The 20,293-nt window shown below is 40.6% G+C and overlaps 1 protein-coding gene across 2 annotated transcripts in view; it reads left to right on the top strand.

The window, feature by feature from the left end:
- sema5a (sema domain, seven thrombospondin repeats (type 1 and type 1-like), transmembrane domain (TM) and short cytoplasmic domain, (semaphorin) 5A) overlaps positions 1-20,293 on the top strand; it is a 144,181-nt gene that overhangs the window by 27,768 nt on the left and 96,120 nt on the right. For both annotated transcript variants that reach the window (XR_437047.3, XM_006794637.3), the window contains exon 2: positions 13,842-14,053. Coding sequence is in view for 1 of the 2 variants with exons in the window: in XM_006794637.3 (XP_006794700.2) it covers positions 13,906-14,053 (148 nt within the window). In the remaining variant the exon portion in view is untranslated. The remainder of the gene's footprint in view (positions 1-13,841; positions 14,054-20,293) is intronic.

Here is a 20,293-nt window from a genome sequence, read left to right as displayed (position 1 = left end):
TCAATCAAGCGTTTTGGGGATTGATGTTGATCTTAAGTATAAGCTGTGGTCGAAGACATTGATGAATTTAGGATTACAGAAGGGCCCAAAAAATTTTAATAACATGGGTGGCAGCAGAAAAAAAACACTCCCCTCTCCTTATCAGAGAAGTGACTGCGTTAAGCTGCTGAGGCGCATATGGAAATATCAGCTCTCAGTGTGATGTTGTTTTTGGACAGCAGTGACAAACTGTGGGTTTCGTCTCTGAGATTTAAGCCACTCCAGCGCTGTAAGGTTGTTTTGACAACTTGGTCCCTGTGAACAGCGCCTTCTTGACACTGAGAGCAGCTCAGACACTAGCCTCGGGGTCTGGGCTGCGTGTCAGAGTCAATCAGCGCCTCAGCCGGCCACATTTCTTTTTTCCTCTCTTTGTTTCGTTTGATTTTAGAAGGTGACACTGTTACATCCCTCAGCAACAGCCTGGCTATAAAGGTTAGGATAGGTGCGCTGTTTGTGTGATGATGGAAATTGGCACAGAAGGGCTGAGTGTGTGGTTTATAGATCCTGATAGCTGATAATCCTTTCCCCTGTGTCTGTGCTGCATGTAAATCTGTCAGGGCCTTTTTCACTAAGAAAACATTAAAGAAGCAGTTCAACACTTGAAGGCAAATATGCTGATTCACTTCCTTGAAGACAGGCATAAATCAAAGTGACAAACTGCTATTTTATGGAATTTATTGGAATCTCTTCAGATCTGAGTCAATATTTTTTTTTCTGTAGAGCAGTAATATGTTTTGTTGCTGCAGAATTAGATACACAGATATGAGGCAAAAAAGAGAGTTTGTACAATTCTAATTAACTTAAAAGTCAGTATTTGGTATGAAGTCAGTATTTGTTCTTTGGTGTGACCACCTTGGTTCTTCAGCACTGTGTTAGGCAAGCTTTATGTAAAAAGTCTTCAGGAATGGTTCTCAAAGCTCTTATTTGGATGCTGGCTGCCTTTCTCTGTCAAGACACACTACTTCAATAGTCCGGGCTCTGGGGAGGCCTATCCATGACTGATCCTTTGTACATTTTTTCTATCCAGGTCTGCTTGTCCTGTAACGGCAGTGTGTTTGGGATCATTTTTATGCTGAAAAATGAAGCTGTTGCCAATCAAATACATTCCAGATGCTGTTATCTTTTCTTTGTATATAATTCCATCAATTTTGACAAGATTCTGAGCGCAAGTGACTGAAATGCAGCCCAGCTGTGGACACTCCATAGGACCCGTTGTCGCTGATTTTCAGCACAGTTCTTGTGTAATTTGGCATACCTCTGCCTTTTCTTCAGTTTCCCTTCCATAGGAATGGCTTCTTGACAGCCGCCCCTTCACTGGGACCATTTCTGATGAGGCTTCAGTGAACAGTAGATGGATCAGCTGAGCGTCCTCTGTCAGGTCTTTCCACCTGTCCACTTTCTTTAACTTAACCTACCAGGAGCTTTAAAGTTCACCAAATAAAATTGTCTCTCATTTGTTCTTCTGCACAAAAACTCATGCGCACAGGTGACAACGTGTGGTTTCACTGCATAAATTCTTTAAATTATTATTGGTGCTGGTAGATTGGTGTTGTTATCTTTGGACACAACTTGACTTATATGTTAAGCTGAGTCTGCCAGCTTCTTATCTCTTTTAACAGACTCTGTATATGAATATTTAGAATATTTAGGGTAAGTGGCAAGATTTGTGGTGCCAGAGGCTTTCTGATTTCTGCTTATAGTTTGCTTGTAGTTCAGGGTCTTTTGATTGGGCATTTTTTTGTGGCCTACTGGTAAACCACTGATTTGAAGAGCAATGGCGGACTGTATTTTCTGTATTCTGTATTTTTAACACAAATCTGACCAGCGACGTGAAGCACCAATGCACAGCCTTCCCAACAATCACAGTATGACTTTTTTTCAGCACATAGTTGTTTATAAACATCCACAGAACATCTTCTCCAGACTTTTTAAGTAATTAAATAAATAACCAATACTTTTAAGTTGTGTTCATCTAAATTCATTTGCAGCATGGTGAACTGCATCAGACTCAGTGGAGGACTTAAAAGGATGAGGTTGTTGATTGACGAGAAACAATATTGATTTTATTCTAATCTATAGATAGTGGTAAATACTTCTTAAGCACAAATGCTCTCTTTAAAAGAAGTCTATCAATGATGTCTAGGCAACGTTGAAGATGTAACTCAAACAAACATCACAATGACTAGAGGCTGGGAAACACCGCCAGCTGAAATGTTTGATATGTTGTCATTCACTCCAGTCAGCAAACTATAATAGGTTTCCATATTTGGCAGTTTCTTATTTAGCCTAAATAAAAACCAAACAACTTCTCAGCGTGATACTTCTCAGCTGAGAAGAAAAAAACCCCACTGAGATGATAAACTCTGTAATTATGAAGTCAGAGTGTAGGTCACGAGCTCTGGCTCTGCCTCGCTTTGACCTAAACTTGAAAGGAAACAGTTCAGGTCTGTACTCTGACCTCGTGTAATGGTTTTGAGTCACAGGTTATATTACAGTACCTCCAGTAATCATAAAAGGAGAAAACAGCAACACAAGCTCCTGCTGGGAATTGCTTTCTGTTGGCATGCGAGAGGATGTTTCTCTCTCTTCAGACGTGATGTCACTTTCCTGCCACATTTTGCAGGCTGTTTAAGCCGTGCCTCTCCTGTAGTTGCGTTGATGCACACATGCAGACCGCACTCAGACACGTGGTAAAGCATCAGCGCAAGTGCTAGAGAGAAAGCAGGCCGAGTAAAAATAACAGCAGAATTTGGGAAGCTCTGGGGAGTTAGGGTGGGACTGTTGTGAAATTGCTGGGTGTGTTTTTGAGCAAGAGTGTGGAGGGAGTTAGTGTGTGTGTTTCTCTGTGGCTCAGTGAGTGTGTGCAAATATGTGCAATGTACGATTTAAGTGGACCAAAGCTATGGTTGTGGCCGGGCGAGTCATCAAGGCTGGTCCAAAAAAAAGCCTTTCTACTCCGTACAGTACACAGCCTTCTGTGTGTTTGAAATTCATTGTGTTTTCCAGCCTGTGGGAAAAAAAGTAAGCATGCAGTACAGGCTACTCAGGAGCAATTATCTTAGATCTTAGATTACCTTAGATTGACCCTAAAATAGTAAAAAAGCAACAAAAAGACAAGTTTCAGCGAAAGGTTCGTGAAATGAACTTTAAGCTCTCAAACCGAGGAGGCTGCCTGCGATGTCTCACTGTACCACCAGAGAAGCTCGCGTCTGTTTCTCGTCCCCAGCGCCTGCGTTTCATCAACCATCTCGCCTCCCTCCATATGCTGAGAGCAGAAAACACACAGAAAGTCATGCACTTGTGTTTTCCGAATCTTACTCGGCAGTCCCAAACCCAACAACAGATTGGAATCATCATTCCAGCGAAGGAAAAATAAATTCATTATTTGCTCGATTTAGTGTTTGTTCCAATTTCGACCTGTTTGTCGAACAGAATGGAATTTCATCCTCGCAGTCAGATTATGTGCAGGTGAAGATAAAAGACTGGAATATGCACTGACAAAGAAAGACAGGACGCACCCTGCTGCTGTCGGTCCAAAGTTAAGAAAAGTCTTCTTGGTTTTCGCTTGGAGACGAAGTTGTATTTTTTAAATGTCCAAAACAATGTGAAGGAAAACTAATTAGAAAAGATTGAACTTCTAAGGGAAAGTTTCAATCTAAATGAAGAAACTTGAATCTTACGTATCCACGTTTATGGTGTTAGGGTTTTGTTAGCTTTGGTTCTTTTTGTGTTGTGAGATGACTCTGCCTGTGTCGTCTTCTGCGTCTCAGTTATGGTAAGTCCTGTTTTATTTTAGTAATTGCCATGCTCTTCTTTGTCTTTATCCCTTTTACAGCCTTTATGAGCGCTTTCCAATGAGTTTTCCCAGTGTTCTAGCAGTCAGTTAGTTCCCTGTGTTTTTATAGTCCACGTCCTCACTCACTCTGTTGTCAGTCTGACAGCAAGATTGACAAAGGAGTCAGGAGGACGCTCCTTTTGTTCTCTCTTTTTTTGTCTGAGCTGATGTACTGAGCTCTTTCTGGAGTTTTTGTAGCATGTAGCTTTGTAGTTTGCACTTTGTTCAGCATTCCTGCCTCCAGTGTCCTGCATTGGGTCCTCAGTGTTCATGTAGACCCATGTTCGACATAGCTTTCTTTGCATGAGGTGTCTTGGCAGATCCTAAAACCCCACTGTAAGGTAACTGGGTATCACAATGATGGTTAGCACCATTCTTTGTTAACTGAGGCTTTCTTCATTAGACTCTATGATAAGGTCATTAAAACCCTGTCCAAGTCGTAGAGAGATCAAAAATACAAGTTTGCTACAAATAAGACAAGAAGAGAATGCAGACTGATTATGATTAAGCCTGTAAATTTCATAAAGATAATGCATACATTTTATTTGATTGTTTTACTCATTCTAGCATAGCAGCCACACATAAGAAATCTCAAAGTTTAATCTTCATACTTTTAACTCTTTACCACCTGAAAGTCTAGTAGAAGTATGCCTTCAAGTGCTTTTCTGACCTGACCGGTTTCTGTTGTATTTCAGGCCTGCTTATAGAACAAAAATAACACGGTAGTCTCTAATCTAATCTACTTTGTTAGTCTCTAATGGAGTCTATTCTAATGGTTGTAAAACCACATCTTTATTGATATCTACTGAGGTGTCAAAACTCGTCATTAAGGAGTCGTCTAAATGGGGTGAAGAGTTAAACGTGAACCACATTCAGGTCTGACATTTCCATGATGAAGTGTACATAGAAATCTATTATACTTTGGCTACATAAGAATGTAATGAATAGCACAAAAAGTACATTTATGCGTTTTCTCCATCACCTACTGAATCCATTCATTTTAAATTCTTTGGAATTGAAAACATCCAGTTTGCACAGCTTTAACTTTACTTCATAGCTTTGTGTGATGGTACTTCTACCATAAGACTGACCCATACAGAGCCAGTTCCCTTCGCTGACAATCAGTATCACACTCACAGTGATTTTAGGCTGAAAATCAGAACATAATGTGCTCCAGACCGAGCCATGTGCTTAGCAGGTTTCTATAGTGGTCTAACCAGGATAAAAGAGAGCCACCATTGTGACTCTAAAAACTTTGCCTTTAAGCTGTCTAATCCCTTGCTAACTAACTAATCTTCAAAGTACACCCCTTAAGGAGAAATATAATTTGTTTTTGTCCAAAACTCAAATGTCTGGCAGCCTTTGTAGTCACGTAGCTTTTACACCAGTTCATAAAATTATAAATACGAGTGCAGGAATCTGCGGTAAAAGCTATGCTGTTTAATTGAGACATCAGTGAGAGTGGCGAAGTAACATATATAATGTATAGGATATAGAGCACACATGCAGAGGCCTGAGTGTGTAACTGTTTACACACACACTGACTTATTTGATCCAACTGTGGAGAAATTTCGATACAGAGTAAGAAAGCTGGAGTGTGAAATGCTTTTGGAGTTGGAGAAAACTGGGAGAGATGTTTACTCAGCAGTGTGTGTGTGTGTGTGTGTGTGTGAGAGAGAGAGAAAGAGAGCGAGAGAGAGAGAGAGAGAGGAACCAAACTGTACATTTGCACATTTGATTTGTGCTTCAAAAGCCACACTGTGCAGCAAAGATAAGGTTTTGAAACAAGCCATCTGATCCAAGCGTGCTTTTCAATCCCACTCTTGGAGAGACACAAACAAAATTCTTTGCAAGGAATTAATCTGCCCTCTGATGTGGAGGGTCGCCGAGCGGAAAGGGCCCTGCTGTGCTGCGATGAGCCTTTGATGGCAAAATCATCACTCCGTCATTCTCTCTGTCATCCGCTGAGCCTGTGAGACACCCAGCGGACTGAGGTGGACTAAGAGCATAAACACTGAGGGAAGAGGTCAGCGAAAGGTGGAGACAGAGGGGCACGCGGAGGGATAACAATATAAGACAGGGAAAAAAATCAGACCAGTGGCAGTAAGGAAAATCCCATTAGAGCCAGAAAATAACAAAAGTCAGAACACAGGCCAGTCTTTCTGTCAGTCATGTTGTGTTTCACACAGCAGTCATTCACTCAGTCAGGCACCTCATCAGTCTCTCTGTCAGTCAGTCACCTTGTTTGTTACTGGGCCACGTCATTTGTCAGTCATCCTGTCAACCTGGCAGGCGCTTGGTTGTTTGTTGGTTACTCAGTAAAACAGCTAATCGTTTTGGCTACTCAGCTAGTTGGTCAATGCTTGAATGCTTGAGTCATTTGTTTAGGCGTTTATTATTTCATCAGGTCACTTTCTCTACAAATAATTTTGTTCCATCATAATCTAATCTGTCAGTCTGACATTTTAGAAAATAAGACAGTCGGCTGTCCCTTTCAGAGCGACGCATCTCCATTTCGGTGCGCGCTTTGGTCTAAACACAAAATCGCAGAAACCAGTTGGCAGACAGAGACGCAGAACAACAAACCAAAACTGGCAGTAACCCACCTGATAGACAGAGTGATAAACAGACAAACACCCAGCCAGTCACATTCCAAATACACACATACAAGTCTGCAGCTTTACAAGCGTAGAGCTTTATTAAGCAGCTAGTGTCTTTGTGTGCTCTGCTCTAAAGCAGAGTCTGGGTTGGTTTTACTGGTGGTGTGCTGTGGGGCCATAGAGAGAGTGAGAGTGAGAGAGGGAGACCAGTGGGAGTGAGAGAAGCATCTATCAGCACCGTGGTGTGACCCCGATCTCACACTCCCCTGACTGTGTTTGGACAGATGGATCATCACTGCACTGCTCACATTTGACAAACGTGCTTACATGTGTGTGTGTGTGTGCCCCCATGTATGTGTCAGTATGATGAATACAATGCCACCATTTATTCAGGAGTCTATTCATTATGTATAGTGCAGTTTAACCATCATGAAGTCCCCTTCAGACAAAATCAATAGTGTTGTTAATATGATCCTCTCTGCACTTGTTACTGCAGGAAGACCTCAATTGATTAGTTAGTTAACACCTCAGCTCCTAAAATGCATATGCAAATGTGCGTGAGTGCAGACGGTGCAAATGCAACTGAATGTGTTATTTTCTGCGTTTACATTTTGCTTCAAGTGATTTTAGCAAAATTATTCATAGTGTGGTGTCTCAAACAGTTGGCTTAGTAAAGGCGTAGAGGTTTAAGTCCAAGACCATCACAGTTCAACACCCTACATAAGATTTCAGTGGATTACATTTGCAGTTTAATCTAAACAAGATGTGACATGATATTAATTAGTGAGCTCAGGGGCGCTGGTACCTGTTTTCTACTGCTTTAAGTCTTCTGCTAAACTGAGCTAACCACCTTCTGCCTTCAGCTTTATATTTAATTTAGAAACATGAACATGACCCCCCTAATTATTCCATTAAGTTCTGACATCAAAGTATATGTTAACAAAGATGTGGTTTGGTGACCATTAGAATCCGGTCTTTAAGTGATGACGTGACGAATCCTACTTCCGGGCCTAAAGTAGTCTGCGTTTAATATGGCTTTTGTGTTGTTAACATGTTTAATGTTATGTATTTTCTTCTATTTAATCTCAAAAAGCTCCTAAAACAGTCAGTGATCACTGTTGACCTCCCTCGGCTTTTATTACCGCTAATCATTTATTTAAGCTCAGTTTTTAAAACCTTAGGATGTAACTACAGCCCAGCCCATGCAGCAGTATATGAATGACTAACCTCGTATTGTGGATGGATTATCTCAGTTGTTCTCCTGGCTGAAGTTTGGTCCTTTTACAGCATCCTGCCATGCGATTACATTTGTTCCTGACCACTGAGAACACTCACGTTAACTTTTATCGAGTGGAAAAAAAGTTAGCTTGTTTATAGTATGCTAACATAGCTGTGTCGCTAGCGGTCACATAGCACATCATTATATACCAGCTAGCCAAACTTCAGTAACCCTACAAACGTCACTGCTGTTTAGTTTTCTGTCTTCATTTATGTTGGAAGTGATAACAGAGTTGTACGTTTTAATTTGTTTCCAAAACCCCGCAGTCAGGACATGCTATATTGTATTTAGATAGAAGCTAGCGAGCTAACGTCCTGCTAACTTCCTTCTAACTCCGTTAAATGTCATAAATTCCGTTTTCATGGATGCCTGGATGTTAAACTCAATTGTTACACCTGGTAGAGCAGAACGCTGATCATTTTATTAAAGATGAAAGACTTTAGACAGTTTTTCAACTCTCAGTAATGCCATAGTGATCGTTTGATATATGGACCTGCAGCGGAGTTTAGGCCCAGACACGGCTAGTGACATCAGACTTAACGACCCGATAGTTTAGGCATAGGCATAGATCACTCTCACTTACTTCTGATACAAAGCCAGCCATTTTATTCTACAAGCAGGCCTGAAATATGACTGAAACTCCTCTGTTCAGAAAAGAGCATCAAGGTTTACACCAAATAGGCTTTCAAGGGGTAAAGTGTTCATTAAAGTGGTAGCTAGAGGTTGATAGCCGCCACTAAGGAATCAATTGCTAAAGGTGCTGTGACTCAGACCTAGAGACTGGTCAGCAACCCCTTCATGACCACTATTCACTAAGGAACATTGTGTATTCCCTGACTGGTTGGTAAAAAAAAAAACGCCCTTGCAATTGCTTTGGTCATTAGTAGCTTGCCAAAGTCATCCACAGTTTGCATGGAACTGCTCTCCAAGCAGCAGTGGAACTGTGAAAAGTATGACAGTTATGGTGCTTATTATTGTCAAAAAGGATCATATATAAATGTGTGATTGACCAGTTGTGAGTTGGGTAGCGTGCTTTTTCCCTCTATTTCACAGTCAGATCTTTCTCATGCACATAAAACCTGGTTTTGATAAGTTAAGGTGGGGATGGCGAATATGCCCAGCTTCTGGCTTCACAATAGCCGGTAACCCACCCACTTTACTAACTCATATACCAATGACTAATCCATGTTTTATATTCGAACCTGTAATCTTAACAACTTCTACATCTTTCACTTTTTAAAGTAAAAGCTGTAGAAGTTGTTAAGTAGAAGTTGAAGGTGGTATTCTTACACAGCCCTTGAATAAAACAAAGTAATTATCATTTATCATTCAATTTACTTTTTTGAATATGAATTAACCTGACTTCAACAGGACATTATGTACATATGTACTGTCTAATTACAATAATTATACAGAAAATTACTTATGCAAGCTTTAAATTCCTTCCATTTATCAAATGTCATTTACTGAGCAGTCCATGACAGGGCTTCAGTGTTAATTATAGTTATATACTTATACCTATACTAATTAGAATATAAAGCTACTGCAGGGGTGGGGAGAAAGACAGAGAAAAAATTGTTCTGTTTGTGTTATTGCTGATATTTTTGAGCCTTTTAAATGTTGCATTTGACATTAACTAAAAAGCAGCTGTACTTACACTTGGTCTCCTTCTGTAGCTAGCTATGTCTTGAAGATAAGCACCATGATTGCAAGTTTATTGACACGAACATTCATGAACCTGCTCTACTGAGAGACATGATAAGGGGGAAAAGGATGTGTGGTCAGTGACAATAGTGTCTCTCTACTGGAAGCAACAAAAGCCTGCTGTATACACACACACACACAATTATCTTGCGTGACATTATTAAACTGCCAGTCAGATTTATCCAATTATAATTAAGGTGCTTTAACACCTTTCTAGATTGTTCCAGCCCACTTTACCCTCTGACCTTAATTGGGGTCTGCTGTCATCCATTCATGCTGAATACAGGCCCATGAATCAACAGGACAATAGCACTAATGAATTCAATTCAGTTCAGGTCAGTTTTATTTATATAGCACTAAATCACAACAACAGTCACCTCCAGGCGCTTTATATTGAAAGGTAAAAGCCCTACAGTAACACAGAGAAAACTCCTAACAACTAGACAACCCCCTATGAGCAAGCACTTGGTGACAGTGGGAAGGAAAAACTCCCTATTAACAGGAAGAAAGCATTTGCCACAACCAGCTGTGGGTGATGAGAGGGAGACGAGGCAAAAGACACACTGTGGACGAGAGCCAGAGTTTAGGCATTTGCAATAATTAGAGTCAAAGTGGTGTACAAACACTCAGAGACTGCAAAGAAGTGAGTGAAGAAGAAATGCTGTCAAAACATTTAGCTCACAAAGCTCAACACTTCCCCGGGTTGCATGCGGCTCTCTACATACATTTCATATGACATCATTTATACCATGTTAAGTTTTTATGTGACTTCTACTCCCTCTGCTCTGTGCCCTGAATACACTGGGTGTTATCCATCACCAGGTCCCCGGGTGCATTCAGTGTGCTGTAAAATGCACTGGCCGTGTACATGTGTTCTTGTCTAGCATTGAGAATAGTAGTGGGTGGTGGTGGAGGCGTGTATTAATGCCCTGGAGATGATTTAGAGTTAAACCACCGAACAGCAGAGCTCTCTTCCAGTTTTCTCCCATAGGACAAGTCAGTGGCTTGCGGTGAGTTACAGAGAAAATAGGATCCAGTCAGAAATCACTTCAAGTGAAACAACAGCTTAAATGGTTTCTCTTTAAATAATGCAACAGCTCATGTGGCCATAAATCAGGTTTCTGTGGGTCTTTGAAGTGACATATGCATTTTTTAAATTTATGGCTCATAAATGTTTTTAGCCTCTAGATCTTAATTGTTTTGCCATGTAATGAGAGGTTTTCATTGGAGTTGGCTTTCATGTGAATATACAGTACCGTGCAAAAGTCTTGAGCTACCCCTTGTTTCTCTTTATTACGCTTACAATGAGTCTTTTAAAGTGGACTTGAGCAACACGAGTGAAAAATCCAAATTTGAATTTTTGGGTTCATAATGTCATCAATATGTGTCAGAGTTCAAAAAAGAAAACAGTGAGTGTCTACAGCTATGTATAAAACAGAGACTCTCTCATGGCTTGGAGCTGCATTTCGGCCAGTGGTGTTGGAGATCTTTTCAATGGATGCGATTATGAACCCAGAAATGTACGGTCAGACTTTGATCCACTATCTTATATCATCTGGAAAGCATCTGATTTGCCTCATTTTTCAGGATGACAGTGATGCCAGACACACTGCCAATGCCGTAAAAGCATACCTGAATAGAAAAAAACATACAGTAGAGCACTACCCATCATAGATCGGCCTCCCCAGATCCCAGACATCAACATTATTGAAGCATATTGACATTAACAAGAACAAAGAAAGCTTTGGATATCCTTCAAGCAACCTGGACAATTATACCTGAAGACTGTTAATAGATATTACAAAAAACAGTTTGCCTAAAAGAGCTCGGGCTGTGTTGAAGAATAAAGGCTTCATACCAAATATTGACTTTCAAGGTCAGAATTCTACTGACTCAATTTTCGCTTCACATGCTGTGTTTCCATGTATGAAATTTTAATAAATTGCTGCACATATTTCTTATAAAATCTAGATAAATGTCTTGATGAGCAGATCTACATGTATTAATCAACTTAATAATCATTCCCACTATTGTGGTGACCAGCAGATGAATTACACCAAATGGGTGCATACGACCATAAACTTTAGAGCATCCTGAACACTACATTTACCTTAAAATGAAGGCATATTAAAAAATTTTTACATCCTTAAACTCAGTGGAACACAGAGAGCGCACAAAATGATGAAGAAACAGATAAAAGGGACTGGTTACACAATAGCATGTATTTTTAAATAGCACAACAAACTGTGCTCAAATGAGATGGCGGTGTTTTGTTTTCCGTGTGCGTGCATGCAGGGATGTTTGAGATGACGGGAGGTTACATGCAGGATTGTTACTGAGGGAGCGAGGCCAACAAAGGGCGCTCAACCTGCTGGCCCTGGCTTAAGCTCCTGTCAGCTAACCCTCTGTATGGGTGTGAATGTGTGTCTGTGTTGGCGGACCAGCAAATACGCTCACCGAAATCCATGTGAATAACCGAGCCCTTTTAAATCTCTGACCACATACACACACAAGACTGTAAAAACATCCATAATCTCATTTCCTAAATCGGGTTCACCTCTGCGCTCAGAAGATTATGAAATATTTTCCCTAAGTGAATGCAGGCAGAAAAGGTTGTAAGGCTGCTTGAGAAATGACAAGAATAATGTCCAAGCCAGCAGACTAGCAACAGGTAAAATAGCTTTTTAGTGGGCAAAACATTGCTAGAGAGTGTCAAAGAAACTAGCAGACAAAGAAAGGTGCCATGTATAGCGACAGGTTGACTAAAGCAACATTTAGAAAGAGTACAGAAGCTGACGCATGAACCGTCAAGACGAAAGGGAAATGGAACAGAGAGAAGCAACTGGCGCTAGCTGCCACTTGCTTTCCCTTCTGTAGATGACAGGTGTTTTACATTACTCTGCGGGTGAGAGCAACACATATATCTGCACTGCCTGCACCTTTACACACCGGACTCAGAGCGAATTCCATATCGCCCCCTCGACCGTGGAGCTTATTCATGCACACTAAGGCCAGAGTAAACTTTTCATTCAAGGAGAAAATGAAATAATACCGCCACACTATCGGCATTATGCTTTTCACTTGAAAGCAGGAGTAGGTGTCTTATATTCTACCCCACAGCTACTCCAAGCTTTCCAGCACTAAGGGGGGATTCATACTTCAGAGAGAAGTGGAGCTCTGTGGAGCGCAAATGTTCACACCAATTCTTTTTTTCTTAGCTTGCGAACAGCTAGCTTTTCTTTTTCTATATTTGACTGTTTTCCCACAAGCAACACAAAGATGAACTTTTCCTTTTCCTTATTTGCAACCTACCGTTCGTAATAAATCAACCGTGCATGCTCCAGAAAATACAATTTCTTCCACCGACTGGACAAGAGATGAAAAGCCTATTTCACATGCAATAAAAATAATAAGAGTTTTCCACAGGTTCAGCTGCTCTATTATGAAAACCTAAAGCAATGCCTTCCATCACTTGCACTTTACAGCTAAGACCACGAGTATCTTTGCTCACTCCGCTGCACACGCTGCTCCTAATGTCGTATACAGTCAGAAAGACTTGCTCCTCTGCTGCGCACAGCATGCATCTTTCTTGGTATTAGCATAGCATAAGTGATTAAAAAGTAATGATGTCGGTGGTCTAGACTGCTCATCAATTCACCCCCACAAAGAAAGAAATCAGGAACAATTGAGTTGTGCAAACTGCTTTGTTTGTCTCACAGCGAATGACTACAGGACGCGCGAGTCTGCTGTGTGCATTATGTAATAATTACGTCCGCGCATTGGAGGGTTTGGCTGTGAATAAAAATGTGTCAGATGTGCAGCCGCTATAGGATGTAATTGAGCCACAGGAGTGCTGTGCTGCTCCGTGTGTATATCAGTCACAAAGGCACAAAAGAAAATGGACTCTTAATGATGAAAAACACATGAATACCCTATTCTTCCTTCGTCGTTAGAGACAGCAAAGCTTCTCTGCAGTGGGCGCGAGGACCTGCACAAAAGGGCATTTAATGTCAGATATTAGAGGGTAGACAAACACTGCCCTTTGGGTGATAATGCGTACCACGTCTGACTGACCGCGGTGGTGTCAGAGGTGTGAGAAGTGAGGTCTCGCAGTGCAGACGAGCACCCTGCTGTTTCCCAGCACAAACTCTGCACACTTTCCCCTGAAAATCTGTCACACTATCTCTTCTTCACACCTCACTCCCCTGCTCCCTTTTGGTAAGGATTTATATTTGAAGCTTTTCATCTCCTGAGGGGAATGCTGCGCGCTGAGTGTAGCGATACAGAGGAGCTGTATAAGATTTTCAGCACGCGGATTAAATCAAATGTGAAATAAACCTTTGTTAAAACCTACATCTGTCTCTTTCTCCTTCTGTCTCTCCAGGTGTGTCTCCCCAATGCGCTTGGCCCTTGAGGCCTGAGGAGAAGTGAGCCAAGCCCAGGCCCCCATGGGACGCCCTGTTATCCAGCATGCACTGCTGCTGCTGCAGTGCATGCTGGTCCTATGGCCTGGAGGTGTGGCCGGCAGGAGAGGGCCAGTGCTGCTGCCTGAATCACCCTGTTACAGGACGGAGCACCCACTCGTCCCACACTCAGGTAGGTGGTTTAAGAAATACGCTCTCTTGACGTCATCAGAGCGACTCTTTCCATTTTTCCCCCTCCATTCATAAATATCTGAAGTTTTCTCATCAGTTATACTCATTTCACCTTTTCCACTATTAGCAAGGTTAAACTTGTAAACCATACATGTTTCCGAATGGTTACATTATTTCAGTTCTGTTGCCGAGAGACATAAACAACCTTGCACACACGTCACGTTGATTGTGATGAACAAAGTTAAAGAAAGTACACAAAGCTTGTAAAGAGTTTGTCTCGTTAGAGCAGTTTTTCTCACACTCTTATGAAATGCTGTTGTAATTATCACTCTAGAAAACACTGTCGTCGCATTTGCCGCCTGGCAAGTTTTAATCTGTGTAAAAGTCATTTTAAATGCACTCAGCACTTTGAAAAATGTTCAGATCTGCAGCCCTGGAGAGCAATGAGCCTAAACCTTTGATTGCATTACAGACATGAGGTAAGCGTACTTCTAAAGCCTAACTAACATTTACTACATTTAATGTGAATTAACTGTTCACCAAACCTCTGCCAAACAGTGAACATCCAATTATATCTTAGCAGCTGTAATTAGGCACTTCAGGCCTGTCAAACTGTGGATTTTTCCACCAGTTTTAATGTTATTTAAATGCAGAGTGATACTGCCTGTGGTGTGGGTTTTCTTTCTTTCTTTTTTGTATTTAAAAGAGCAAAAATCCAAGTATGGAAATAAGTCCAGCTCACCAACTTTCTGCGCACAGTACAACGCTATTATTATTATTATTATTATCTGAAGTGTACAGCTTAAGCATTTATTCTATAAAGTATTGTGAATCACAGTCATCAAACACACAATGATGAAAAGCTTGAACAGATTTTGAGACTGAGGATGATCTATCATAACAAAAAATAATCATTCTCGAGAACATCGTCTGCAGAATCTGGAGGTTTTTCTCTATTTTTAACATTACATCAATTTTTTTATTTTCTGAAACTTTGACCACTATGGTTCTTAGGAGGCTCTGGGATTTCCTCTCACTAAAGAGCTTACAGATCTAAGAAATTAAATGCTGAGACAATCCTCCCAGCTCCACTTCCAGGGGAGAAATGTTCTCTGATTATCAATGAAGACGCTCTGGTAATTTCAGTCTGGTAAGCAGGATTTAGATCAAATGTCAGATTGTCTGTTTTAGATGAAGGTTTAGTGTTGATTTTACCATTTACATAAAAAATCATTACCATAGGTAACATTGATGTCGCATGTTGGTTTCTGAAATCCTGTTTCATCCTGTCTAGTTGAGCTTTTTCACTGTTGCCAACTTGGTGTATTAGTTAATATAACGAGAGGCATGTGGTTGATCAAATGTATCACTCACAAGTTGTTAGTCAATAAGAAACAGAAATTAACAAAAGTATGGGCAAGATTTACAAAATTCACCAAATCTTGTATTCAATATGACCCAAAATGAGTGACTGGGACCATAAACTCAGAAGACAGTAAGAGTTCACAGAGCTCAAGTCAGAAAGATATTTCCTCATAGACTTCTGTTGAAGTCTGCAGTTATGTGGCAACTAGTCACATGACTACTAACCACATCTGGTTAACTTGTTCCCCTTGTTTAAAATCATTGTTGCAATGCAGGGTCAAGTGAATAAGGCACCCTTATTGGTAGGGAAAAATGAGTATTCCCTCAGTAGTGACTAGATTATGTTTGAATTCTTACAATCTTGACAGATAAGAAGGTGAACAACGAAAAAGCCCAATGCAGCTTCTGTTTGAGAGACTATTTTATAAGACTTTTACTTCAAGCAAGTACACCAGAAACATTCAAATGTCGAGACCTTAATTATCCAGTTCATAAATTTTACAGATTTCATCAAGCAAAATTAACGGTGGCTGACAAGCTACTAAGGGTGGGGCCTGTTTTTTTTTGTTTTTTTGTCTTTGTCAGACTGAAATCAAGGACTCATTGTTTAAAAAAAGAAAACAAGTATTGCCTAACACTTTTAATAAATTTACAACAATTGAAATGTGCAAACGTGGCATGTGAAAAGAGAAAGACTAGCAGCAATTAATGAAACTAGCAGTTAGAAAAAGGACAATTATGGATTTTTCTGGTTATGTCCTCTTGGAACGATCCAGCTCTAATCTGTAATTACAACGTTTCTTGCTGTCTAGGAAAAGTTCACCTCCTTTATTAACTTCCTCTTTGTTCCACAAGGCAGACGGTGCCTTTGTTATGGGCCTTTTGCTACATGGCTCTGCAGTTTTTAGATACAGTATGTTCTGCATCCGATTACATTGCCCTCACTCTCTGTCATACTTTTCTTTTGAACAGCTAAACTGTAATGAAACGCTGTGAATCCAAGTCGACTGAAGGTATCAATAGCGATCAATGCAGTTCTGTCTAGCCGCTGCGAGGCAGCAGAAATGCCATTGAGCTGTTTTCATTCCAACAGAGCCCCAGTCACATAATCTCATAGCATTCTGTCTGGGTAAAATTGACTGGAAGAGCAAGGTCACTGCATGTGATCCACACGAATGCATAGACTCATATTCCGAATAACCACCCACCTATAACCCTAATTCTCCCTCACGCTGTCTCCCTTCCTAATCTTTGTCACTTCATTGTTAGCTGAGCCGATGCTCTTCCCTCTGCACCGATTGAGTGCAATGATGATGACTAACTGCCCAGCTAATGCAGTACGTTCATACCTTGTGCTTTCTGCATGGGGAGGATCAGACATCAGCTGGTGGGTCAGCTGTGGTCAATGCGTTTGTGTTCTCTAATGTACCAGATTGGCCCATTAAGCTTCAGTGGGTTAATGCTTTGGTTGAAATATAGGAGCATTAATAAAGAGGGTCGACATTTTAGTTAGCATTCAGACACGGTTCAGCAACACAGAGCCGACTGAACAGAGGAAGAGAAAGGCAAGTACAGAAGTCTTTAGTGAGTGATTAGCTGTGGTGATACAATTGCTTCTTAATGCAAAGAGTCTTTAGAGCTTCTTTGGGGAGTTATTAAATAAAAGTAGATGATGTATGGTAAAAAGCTAAAAGGTTGACTCACCGAATTACAAAAGCATTTAAGGTTTTATGCCAATACAGTTGACATTAACTATACATAAAGTATGTTAACCGTTGTATTATGAGGCTAAGATAAGATATTAAGTGCAAAGATCATGGCAGCAAGCTCACCAAAGCTAAAGACTGTATGGGAGTACCACACAGACACAGAAACCTGCTAATTACTGCTTCTTAACACTAAATACTATAATAGTGTGCACCAAAGCAGCCTTGGACAGTCTATTACTACAATTAACCACACAGAAAGTCATATTATCTCTTTGACAATTGCACACAAAAAAAGTTTCACAACAAGGTTGAGACGTTTAGTTCAGTGACTAATCATCAGAGGTGAGGCCTAGCAGACAGCTGCTGGCCACAGCTGCCTGTGTCGGTGTCAACCTGTTAATTAAAGCAGCCAAATCCCTAACTTTAAGCCTTATTACATTTGAGTATATGGGTGAATTAAAAAAATAACAGCTCTTCCACCCCTTTTCACAAAGGGATGCATTAGCTTTAAAGACTAATCTATTTAAAAGTAATGCTTTGGCTTGGTAGGCTTTGAAATGTTTGTTTATGCTGTAAATCTGGATATTTCCACACAAGTATCTAAGGGGACTGACTCTCTCCTGGAGTCTTTTTCAAGCGGTCATTCAGGGAACGACAGTTTTTGGCGCTTCGGGTGGTTTATGTTTTTTTAGCCATGGAGATGTGGCATTTGTGAGTGTGTTTTGCTGCAGCGACTTTGTAGCAAAAAATCGATGTTTAGGAAAACATCTCTGTGGAAAAGTATAGTGCATGGCATATAATTATAACATTTAAATTCATTATAATTGGACAGGATTTGGAGCTAAGTGCTGGTTTGCATCATTGGTACTGATACATACAGATTAACTGAACCAGGCATCGATGTAAAAGCAACAGAAATCGGACAAATGCAACACTTCAAACACATGTGGTGTTAGTGAATCAGAAAACAGCTTTTTTTTTTTCTTCTCAGGCTTCCAAGAGAGTTGGTTAGTTGTGACTGTGGGAACCAACATGTGCCTGAACGTTTAAGACTGTTTAAGGGTCTAAGCTTCAGCTGAGAAGTTTAAAAAGCTCTGTGTACAGCTACTATGCCTCTGTGTTATATTTCTGTTATTCAAGTCTTGGAAACTCGGGAAAAAGTGGGAAGCTACTGAACATGACCATCTTATCCTTAATTTTCTTAGTGGAGAAGAAAGCACCATGTTTTTATTCACCAGGAGGATCAAACCAAGTTTATCATTTCTCAGTGTCCCCAAGCTGTGAATCGTGAAGTGGGTGGTCACAGGGTGAAGCATTAAAAGTGTAAATCAAATTTTGTCTCACCTGCAGTGTTTTAATCTGTGGTATGAGTGGGTAAGGCTTTATGGAAGTGTTGGGGTACGTAAACACACATGCAGGCAGCCCTAGTTTTCATAAAATTTGATGCAGTTCCATTTAAGTGGCTTGTAAAGCCTGCTGTACTCCTGTTTACATATCAGCTTTGTTATAAAGCTCTAAAGTTCTGCAGACTTTTTCACAGCAGTCATGTGGGGAAAGAAAATTTGCTTTAAGTACAAGTTTTCACTTGAAGTTTTATCGCCCAACTTTGATTGCATTACTTGCGTTTCAGTCCTATTTATTTTCACCTTGTGTGAGAATCAGCACATTTGCAGGGCTGCTAATTCCCGTGGTCCCATGAAGATGTCCATTTATCTTTCCCTTCACATTTATAGGTATTTCCATTTTGTTTTTTAATAGCTTTCCTTTCGTGCCCTGATTGTGCAGTTCAAACACATCTCATTGTTCAGGATTGTTTTGTTTTTTTTGTTTTTTTTTTTAAAAAGGCTGCTCAAGCAAAAAGAAAGAAGCTATGAGTCATTACAGAATATTACAAGGCGTATGCATATGGACATAGACACGCATACGCATATGCTGAGACTGTGTGAGGGAACTGAAGCCTCTCGTTAAACCCATTATCATTGTCTTTTGTGAGTCATGGTGCTCCACGTAATATAATGTAATCCCCGGTTGTTGCGAGTAAACAGTGTGCAGGCTGCCATGACTCCTCTTTAGCCAAGCTGGGAGGACTACAGACACATTAAAGACACCCCTGTGGACCACAAGAGCCTAACAGTCCCACTCTACTCAGATGAACATTTCCCTTAAGGACATACACAAACAAATGTATAGCATTTGTCTGTTTATGTCCTTGCTTATGAGTTTTAGTGAGAGTTTCATGGTTTATCCATTGTTATCTGTTGTTAGGATGATGTAGGAACAACACAGGGACATCAAATTGTGTGACCTTCATAGCTGGTGCTTGCATGTATGGCAAGTTAGCATTTGTGGAATATCCACACTGGAAGCGATTCTCATTAAAGAAGAGATCTGAGGCGACAGAAAGTGAGAAAGCTCCCATGCTCCTTGAAACGTGACAAAATGTCAACGCTTGGAAGGAGGAGAAAAGTAGACATATGGACACATTTCGCATTTGACGTCAAGGAAAATAAGACGCTTTGTGAATCGCGTGGAGCAACTCTCTGTGGTAAAAACACGACAAACATTTAAAATGAATCAACTTTAGATTCAGTCGACAATAATCTTATGAAGCAAGGACTAAAACTACACTGACACAAAAAGAATTTAGGCTCTTGAACTATTACTAAAACTAAATGAGACTTAAGTAAAGACTATGGCTAAAATAAAATCAAAATTAGCTGTCAAAGTTTTCACCGTATGGCAGGAACTTGTCAGTCAAAAAAGAAGTTAGCCACAGGGCTAAAGCGCATCAGCATGAACAAGCTGTCTTGACGAAGACTTGATTAAAAAAACGTGTATTTTCAAACATGGGGTTGCCCACTCCTAGTAATTGGAGAGAATCTAGGTTTAAGGACGATTCACACTGCTTTTCGGGCACAGGTTTTATATGCAGGTCTACTAGACCTAGAAAGAAAAAAAAACATCCAGCTGGCAAAAAAGGAGTTAAAATAGAGCTCAAAGGGCGGTTATGACCCATCACGAGAAGCCAAGGTCAAGGTTTGTCTGAGTGGGTTCCAGTGACAGCATTTCTTTCTTTCTGTGTGATTGTGGCCTGACAGTGGAAGGGTGTGCCTCACATGGGTTTGACCCCAGTGGGGATGGTGGTTTTCTGACTTGGCACAACACTT

Source organism: Neolamprologus brichardi, chromosome 9 (genome assembly GCF_056152115.1).
Source record: "Neolamprologus brichardi isolate AB-2024 chromosome 9, ASM5615211v1, whole genome shotgun sequence".
NCBI classification, from domain to species: domain Eukaryota; kingdom Metazoa; phylum Chordata; class Actinopteri; order Cichliformes; family Cichlidae; genus Neolamprologus; species Neolamprologus brichardi.
Note: the sequence above shows the minus strand (reverse complement) of the source record. Positions and strands in the feature narration are given on the sequence as shown.